Below are 9,310 nucleotides of genomic sequence, written 5' to 3' on the forward strand. Positions count from 1 at the left end.
TCAGGATAATACATATTTCTTTGACACCCTGGAATTGGCTTGGACCTGGCTGACCGAAGAAAGCCCTCTCAGACTAAGAGCCGTGAACCTGCCCTCAAATGGCCGAGTCACCTCCACTACCACCCCTACTCGGAGAGGGAGGCGTATGTTATGTTACGTTAAATGGCTTCTTACAGGTCTACCCAGTATCTGTCCATTCTTCTTCTATTTTCTTTCATGCAGAGCCTTTTTCGTCTTTCCTTCAGGGTGGAAATTTTGGCCTTCCTAGCCGGAGATAAATTTGTAAATTGCAGCTTGGTTAGCTTACTTACTTTCCTAGAAAGGAGGTTAATTATCAAGTCTTTCTTTTTTAAGGGACTATTTTTAATGGTAAGAGACTTCCTCCGCATAGTACTCGATATCAAGATTTTAGTACTTTCAAACTAGGAGATTGGATTGCCTCTCTCGTTGGTTTGCTCAAGCGACAGGAACTCAATTATCCTATTCATTTCTTTGTTAATTTGGTTCAAATTCTCGCTGCTCCAAAATATTCGGGCTGGCTTTATCTAATACCTCTCCCCTACCATGCGATAGAGACCATGTAGAAACTGGCTGAAGACGGAGGTATATTTCCAGACGAAGTATTGCGTGGTCACTGATTTGGACAAATTGTGTTGATAAACTGCAAAATGTATTGAATTAGTCGTAACCGCTGATAATATAGTTCAATCTAGATAGCCCTGATGGACCCTTCTGCGTATATGAACCTAGCACATCTCCTCTCGTTCTTCCGTTTAAAATTATCCTGTTGATTTCATTGATTCGTTCCAATATGATTTTCCTTCTTTTATTAGTTTTGATATGGTCTGGGAAAACTGCCGCTGGGATAGAGCAGGATGGAATTCCGAAATGCATGCAGTAAAGAATTAGAAATGTTTGCATTAAAATCACCTGTTAGGAGTATCTGTGCATTCTCATTTGAACATAGGGTGATATTAATTAAGCATGGGCTGAAAATTCGTTCCGCTCGTGGAATTTGCGGATTTTCCGTGATTTCGCAATCCGCGAATCTCGCAAAATCGCTGTAAAATCCGCAAATCATCGGGGACAAATTTTCCGCCAAGCACTTACAGGGTTACAGCAGCAGGTGCAAAAGTTGAAGCTAATTTTTTGTAACCTTTTGCAAAAGGGTTACAAAGAAATTAACTTCAACTTGGGCACCTGCTGCTGTAAGCCTGCAAGTGCTTCCTGGATCCTCGTTGCCTTCTTGCAACTATTCTCTGACCCTGCTCTGACCTTTGAAGCAGGGTCAGAGAATAGTTACAAGTAGGCAATGAGGCGCCTGTCACGAAAATTAAACCTCAACAGGAAGCACTGAGAGATATAAAAACAAGCATTTGCAATGCAATAGGTCTTGCATTAGGAAAGTTTGAGCTATTGGTCTTGTAAATGACAATTTTTTTTATTTATGTGTTGGTTTTGAAAATAGCTAAATTAATAGCTTTTTCATTTACAATGCCAATAGTTATAACTTTCGCAAATGTGACACCTATAGCATTTGTAATGCAACATGTTTTGTATTTACGTGACTTAGCTGTATTGATATTACAAATTACAATGGCTTTTACATTTTTTTAAAATAATGAATACTTAAATAAAAGTGATTTTAATTTATAATGGCAATAGCTTAAACTTTTGTAAATAACCTTTGTGAAGATTATGTTCAGTGCATTTTATTGTGACGAAAATCCAAGAACAGAAGTGAAATATTAACATCTTTTTGTGAAATTTGTAATAAAGTTTGAAACATTTAGAGAACATATTTAAACCAATTGTTGTTGAATGGTTGCGCAGATTGATGCTGGGGTGGCGCTGAGTGGTGCTGTGGTGGTGCTGAGTGGTGCTGTGGTGGTGCTGAGTGATACTGGGATGGTGCTGAGTGATGCTGGGGTGGTGCTGAGTGGTGCTGCAGTGGTGCTGAGTTATGCTGTGGTGGTGCTCAGTGATAATGTGGTGGTACTGAGTGATGCTGTGGTGGTGCTGAGTGATGCTGGGGTGGTGCTAAGTGATGCTATGATGGTGCTGAGTGGTGCTGTGGTGGTGCTTAGTGATAATGTGGTGGCGTTGAGTGATGCTGTGGTGGCGCTGAGTGGTGCTGTGGTGGTGCTGAGTGGTGCTGTGGTGGTGCTGAGTGATGCTGTGGTGGTGCTGTTGTGGTGCTGAGTGATAATGTGGTGGTGCTGAATGATGCTGTGGTGCCACTGAGTGGTGCTGTGGTGGTGCTGAGTGGTGCTGTGGTGGTGCTGAGTGATGCTGGGGTGGTGCTAAGTGATGCTATGGTGGTACTGAGTGGTGCTGTGGTGGTGCTTAGTGGTAATGTGGTGGCGCTGAGTGGTGCTGTGGTGGTGCTGATTGGTGCTGTGGTGGTACTGAGTGATGCTGGGGTGGTGCTAAGTGATGCTATGGTGGTGCTGAGTGGTGCTGTGGTGGTGCTTAGTGATAATGTGGTGGCGCTGAGTGATGCTGTGGTGGCGCTGAGTGGTGCTGTGGTGGTGCTGAGTGGTGCTGTGGTGGTGCTGAGTGATGCTGTGGTGATGCTGTTGTGGTGCTGTTGTGGTGCTGAGTGATAATGTGGTGGTGCTGAATGATGCTGTGGTGCCACTGAGTGGTGCTGTGGTGGTGCTGAGTGGTGCTGTGGTGGTGCTGAGTGATGCTGTGGTGGTGCTGAGTGGTGCTGTGGTGGTGCTGAGTGATGCTGTGGTGGTGCTGAGTGATGCTGTGGTGGTGCTGAGTGGTGCTGTGGTGGTGCTGAGTGATAATGTGGTGGTGCTGAGTGATAATGTGGTGGTGCTGAGTGATGCTGGGGTAGCGCTGAGTGATGATGTGGTGATGCAGAGGGCAGAAAGGCACAAAAAGCAGTCTAAGAAAGGGCAGAAAAACAAGGGAAAAACGAGTCTAACAGAGGGCAAAGGGTCACAAAAAACGAGTCTAACAGAGAACAGAAGGGCAGAAAAACAAGGGAAAAACTAGTCTAACAGAGGGCAGAAGGGCACAAAAAACAAGTCTAACGGGGCAGAAAGGCACAAAAACGAGTCTAACAGAGGGCAGAAGGGCCCAAAAAACGAGTCTAACAGAGGGCAGAAGGGCACAAAAACGAGGGAATAACAGAGGGCAGAAGGGCACAAAAAACGAGTCTAACAGAGGGCAGAAGGGCAGAAAAAGAAGGGAAAAATGATTCTAACAGAGGGCAGAAGGGCACAAAAAACGAGTCTAACAGGGGGCAGAATGAATCCCGCCCTGCGTGTTTGTCCACGAAGATGCCACCTTTTTGTGCAATACCTCTACTCAATTGGAGTACTTTCTACTGTCTAATCAGTAAGTGCTCCCTCGTTGGCTAAATGTATAGGGGCAGATTTACAATAACTGGCGCATCCCCAGGGATGCGCCAGTTATTGTGCGCCGCAGCTCCGCCACCCATGGTGCGCACATGTGGCAAAAACGGCACAGCAGCGCATTGCTGGAGCTGCGTCGCGCTTTCGACGCCGCTCCAGCAATGCTCTGAGGGGCCCTATCTCCCCTATGCTGCACCAAGCCTTGCGCCTGCTTCAAGCAGGCGGAGAGTTTTGACGCAGCATTGGCCTAAAAGTGACTGAGTGAAATCTTGTAGATTTCACTCAGCCACTTTTAGGAGGCGTTCCTGCGCAGGAACGCCCTCCCCTGCGCTGGAACGCCTCCTGATGGCGCAGAGCTTTACAACGTGATGCATCTCTCGATGCGTCACGTTGTTAATACCCAGCACCATGGCGCATCTTTTGTGCTGCCGCTGCGTCACAAAAGGTCTCGGTAGAGGGTGGTAGTGGTGAACCAGAGGGTAGCAGTGATGAACCAGAGGGTAACGGTGATGAGCCAGAGGGTGGCAGGGGTGAACCAGAGTGTGATAGTGCTGAACCAGAGGGTGGCAGTGCTGAACCAGAGGGTGGCAGGGGTGAACCAGAGGGTGGCAGTGATGAACCAGAGGGTGACAGTGATGAGCCAGAGGGTGGCAGGGGGGAACCAGAGTGTGATAGTGCTGAACCAGAGGGTGGCAGTGCTGAACCAGAGGGTGGCAGGGGTGAACCAGAGGGTGGCAGTGATGAACCAGATGGTGGCAGGGGTGAACCAGAGGGTGGCAGTGGTGAGCCAGAGGGTGGCATAGGTGAACCAGAGAGTGGCAGTGGTGAACCAGAGGGTGGCAGTGCTGAACCAGAGGGTGACAGTGGTTAACCAGAGGGTGGCAGTGGTGAACCAGAGGTGCTGTGATGAACCAGAGGGTGGCAGTCGTGAACCAGAGGGTGGCAGTGGTGAACCAGAGGGTGACAGTGCTGAACCAGAGGGTGGCAGGGGTGAACCAGAGGGTGCTGTGATGAGCCAGAGGGTGGCAGTGGTGAACCAGAGGGTGGCAGGCGTGACCCAGAGGGTGGCAGTGGTGAACCAGAGGGTGGCAGTGGTGAACCAGAGGGTGACAGTGGTTAACCAGAGGGTGGCAGTGGTGAACCAGAGGTGCTGTGATGAACCAGAGGTGGCAGTCGTGAACCCGAGGGAGGCAGTGGTGAACCAGAGGGTGACAGTGCTGAACCAGAGGGTGACAGTGCTGAACCAGAGGGTGGCAGTGCTGAACCAGAGGGTGACAGTGGTTAACCAGAGGGTGGCAGTGGTGAACCAGAGGTGCTATCATGAACAAGAGGTGGCAGTTGTGAACCAGAGGGTGGCAGTGGTGAACCAGAGGGTGACAGTGCTGAACCAGAGGGTGGCAGTGGTGAACCAGAGAGTGGCAGTGCTGAACCAGAGGGTGACAGTGGTGAACCAGAGGGTGGCAGGGGTGAACCAGAGGGTGGCAGTGGTGAACCAGAGGGTGGCAGTGATGAACCAGAGGGTGGCAGTGGTGAACCAGAGGGTGCTGTGCCCATACACGACTGCATGGGTAACTTCGCCATGCAAGAGGCCCGCGAACATGCAAAAAGCCCCAGCGAACATGCAAAAAACCTCGCGAACATGCAAAAAACAAAAATCCGCAAATTTGCACGAATTCAAGGATTTTGCGGATTGCGAATTCGATTTCGCACAAATTCGCGGAACGCGAATTCGCAAATTTCGCCCATACTTAATATTTATTTGGTTTAATATGTTTGAGTATTGTATCATGTTCAAACCCAGGAGGAACAAAAATGTTACACAGAAATATTGACATAGTACGAGCATTTTTATCTAAGTGCTTCAGGTTAAGACATTGTACATTAGGGCTAGTTAGGTGAATTATTTCTTGGTCCCAGCTTAATTCTTCTGATAACAGGATAGCCAGGCCTCCCTTTGGATGTCCTTGTCTGGTCCTTGTGGCTGGAGTTTTGATGACAAAGTAATTTTTTGGTCAAAATGATCGACTAACTAAGTTTCCTGTAGGCATACTATTGAAGGTTGGATACCTAGGAACTGAGATATTTTATCAAGGTTTAAACTCGCTATGTTCCACGAGACGATAGTGGAGCTGTTGCTAAAAAGGAAGCTTGGCAGCCTTTTCATGTGTGTGCCCATTTAAGTTGTTTGGTAACCACAACAATACATTGTCATTTTGACTGGTACTTGTGTGGTTTTGATCATCTTGGTTCCATATCCGTCTACCTCCAACATCAATGTTTATTATAAGTTTATCCGGCAGTCCCAGGTTACACTGAACAGCATATGCATTCATAAAACCACCTCTTCCATTTCATACAGCCAAGAAACAAAATATTGGCGCATTGTGGACTGCCTGCATTGAAACGTTTGATGATTTCATTAATGCACTGGAAGAAGTAGATAACAAAAAGATAATCCAATACCTCAAGAACCTTGCAGGTGAAGGAGTGAAGCAACTGATAAAGAAAATTCTACAAACTAAAGAGGCTTCTTACCATCAAATCAAAGAGGGGCTGAATATAAAATTCAATCCAATGCCACATTTTTTATTATGAGCAATATATTTTCAGGCAAAAAAAACAGAATGTTGGTGAAACATTTGGCGAATTAGTAGAAACTTAATATTCAATTCCATTCAAATACTTTATTGCGGTCATTAGACCATAAAAACGCAAGTGCATAAAAATGATAATACATACAAGCATCCACCAGGGCCTAAACTCAAGGCCCCAGGGTCCTATATTACTATTGCAAGTTATTATCCCGCACCCCGATAAATAAGCAAGCTACATCATTTTTTAAATTCTTTTTATTAACCATAGGAATCAATCACAAGTACAATGGCTTTGCTTATCTGAATGAAGGTCTTCTGACGTTTACAAATACCCAATGTAGTTATTGGTGACACATTTCATATCTACAACGGTTCATCTTGAGCTGGCACCAGCGGCGGGGTACAGAGATTCCCCCTATATTCATTCCAGCCCTCCCAGATTCTGGACCACTTCCTGGGACATCCCCTGACATCATAGACATATTTCTCATATTTCTCACGAAACATGCACCAGTCCATATCCTTTTTCCAATCACCCACAGCCGGTGTCCGCGCTGCCCCCCACTTCTGGGCTATGTTATGTTTAGCGATCCTAAGCCCCAATGTAACCCAGGTGACACGAGAGTTGTTCAAGTCTGTCGGATCCCACACGTTCAGGAGACATCTCTTGGCCTCCAGTGTCTGATCTAACACTTCACTCAGAGTCTCCTTTATTGACTTCCAGTACCTCTGGACGTACAGGCAGTCCCATAGTATATGAAGGAATGTACCTTCGCCTCCACAACCCCTTCTGCATTTACCATCAGCTGCCCTACCCATGAGCACCAGCCCAGGTCCCGTGATATAGATGTGGTGCAATATTTTAAGTAGTACTAGCCTCAACTTTGCTACGATGGCTATCTCTCGTAGCAAAGACACTGCCGCCACCCAGTCCTCATCATCTAGAATTATGCCGTTCCCTTCCCATTTCTCTTGCAATTTCACTAAGGGGTCTCCTGTGTGATTCACAAGCTTTTTGTATGTGAGCGAGATTGCCTTTGTCAGTAAGTATCCATCAAGGAGCCTATCTTCGAGGGGTGCCGCGTCAGGAGGGGCATCTCCCCTCTGAAGACATGAGTACAGGGCATGGCGGACTTGCATGTACCTGGTACCATGGAAAATGACTTGACCTCCCCTTTCACCCATAGGTCGCCTACTTTTGATATGCCTATGAGGTCCCATTTGTCAAAGCCTTTAGTGGACCATAGGTTCCCCAGTCTTTCGGAGTACCACAGTGGCGTTGCAAGGGTTACTTTATTGTCCCATCCCATGCTCCTGGAGGCTTCCCTCCACACCTATACTGATTGTTTAGTCGGCCCGGTAGAAAGGTGCCCCCCGGTCTTTGAATTAAGTGCCCGGTTATAGTTCCCTCCAGGTAGTATCCAGCGATCCATTGAATAGCCCGGGTCGCCGGCTTGCCTATATGTGCCATGGATGATAGCTGCCAGATGGGCAGCCCAATAGTACTTGTTGAGATCAGGGAGAGCGATCCTTCCGTCGTATCAGGTGAGGTTGAGTTTGGATATCGCAATGAGCGGTTTCCCTTTCCAGAGCAGACAGCGTTGTAGGGTTTCGATCTCCTTAAAATAGCTGGTGGGAACCAAATCTAGCGAGTTTTGTAGGACATATAGGAATCGGGGCAGGGACCTCATTTTGAACAGGGAGGCTCTACCTAGCAGTGAGAGTGAGAGTCTCTTTTAAGTCTCAGCAGAGGTGGGAGCAGATTCCTCGTGAATCTTTCCACAGGGTTGGCGGTGATATAGATGTCAAGATATTTGAAGCCTTGAGTGGTGATTTGTATCGGGCAGCCCCTGGGTAAGCCTGTGAGGGGTCCCTTGAGGATATATAGAACTGACTTGAGCCAGTTTATGGTGTACCCTGAGTATCTGCCAAAGGTGGCAAAGATGTCAAGTGCTGCCGTGAGCGAGACCTTCGGAGAAGTTAGGAACAGCAGTATGTCGTACGCATAGAGGGGGATGCGGTCCTCCCAGGATTCTGCCCATCTGAATCCGCGGATCATCGGATCCCTCCGTATCCAGGACGCCAGGGGCTCCCGGGCTAAGGTGAACAGGAGGGGGGAGAGAGGGCAACCCTTCCTCGTGCCTCTGCCTAGTTCAAACACGTCAGATTTTTAAATGTTTACCACTATCTGGGTTAGTGGTTTCGTGTAAAGGAGTCATACCCACTAGATGAATTGGGGTCTAAAACCAATTTTCTCTAGTCCTGCAAATAGGCATTTCCATTCAAGCATGTTGTATGCGGTATGCCATAGAGGCGTCCAGCTAGACCAGGACCGCCCCTTCTTGGATTGTAGTCGCCCTCCCCATTGCTCTGTGTACCCTGTGCAAATTCAGCACCGTGTTGCGCTGAAGCATATAGCCCGATTGATCTGGGTGTACAAGGTTATTGATGACCTTAATTAACCTATTAGCAAGGAGTTTTGCTAGGATCTTTGGTTCGGCGTTCAATAGGGAGATCGGCCTATAGGAGGAGCAATCTGTCCGGCGTTTACCTTCTTTGTGGATCATCACCAGAGTGGCTAGTCTTTGGTCCCTTGACAGTTCCCCTATTTCCCTACTCTCCTTGAACATATTGCAGAGGTGAGGGGCAACAATATCTGTCCCAAGTTTATAGAGTACAATCGGTAGCCCGTTGGGCCCCAACGCTTTCCCTGAGTTGAGACCTCTGATTGCTAATGCGACCATCTGGTGCGAGTGCCCCCTCCAGATACTCAAGCTCTGACGAGAGCTTAGGAATTGTTACGTCTCGTAGAAGGGCAATAGAGTCCGGCGTTGAGTATGGGTTGTGGGAAGCATATATTTCCTGGAAGTGTAGGGCAAATGTGTTTGCTATGTCTTGGGGGTCTGTAATTATGTGTTTGTCTTTATCTATTATCTCTGGAACCAGTCTATTTGCCAGTTTTTGTTTGTCGAGCCAAGCAAGCAGTTTCCTGGCTTTTTCTCCTTGATTGTAGATTCTGCCCAACGAGTCTCTCCCCAGCTCTTTGGCCTTATTAGTTACCAGGGCCCTGTAGCTATCCTGTTTGAATTGCAAGGTGTGTAAGGTGTCTGGGTTAGGTCGATCCGCCTGTTCTTCCTCTAGTCTACAGATTTCCGTCTCTAGTGCTTCCACCTCCTTGACCTTTTCCTTCCTCACCCCGGCTATTTGGGAGAGGGCCTAAGCCCTGACCACAGTCTTAAAAGCCTCCCACAGTGTCAGGTGTGAACTTACCAATCCCTCATTCTCTAGGAAGTAGTGTTTGATGGAGGCATGGACCGCTTTATGAACCACTGGGGTACGGAGCTG

At 47.7% G+C, this 9,310-nt stretch overlaps 1 protein-coding gene across 1 annotated transcript in view; it reads left to right on the plus strand.

The window, feature by feature from the left end:
• LOC144758410 (uncharacterized) overlaps window positions 1–5,966 on the plus strand; it is a 113,726-nt gene extending 107,760 nt beyond the window's left edge. The window contains exon 3 of the mRNA XM_078646425.1: window positions 5,731–5,966. Within this exon, the coding sequence (XP_078502551.1) occupies window positions 5,731–5,966 (236 nt within the window). The remainder of the gene's footprint in view (window positions 1–5,730) is intronic.
• The last annotated feature ends 3,344 nt before the right edge of the window (window positions 5,967–9,310 follow it).

This window comes from Lissotriton helveticus, chromosome 1_1 (genome assembly GCF_964261635.1).
Source record: "Lissotriton helveticus chromosome 1_1, aLisHel1.1, whole genome shotgun sequence".
Taxonomy (NCBI): Eukaryota; Metazoa; Chordata; class Amphibia; order Caudata; family Salamandridae; genus Lissotriton; species Lissotriton helveticus.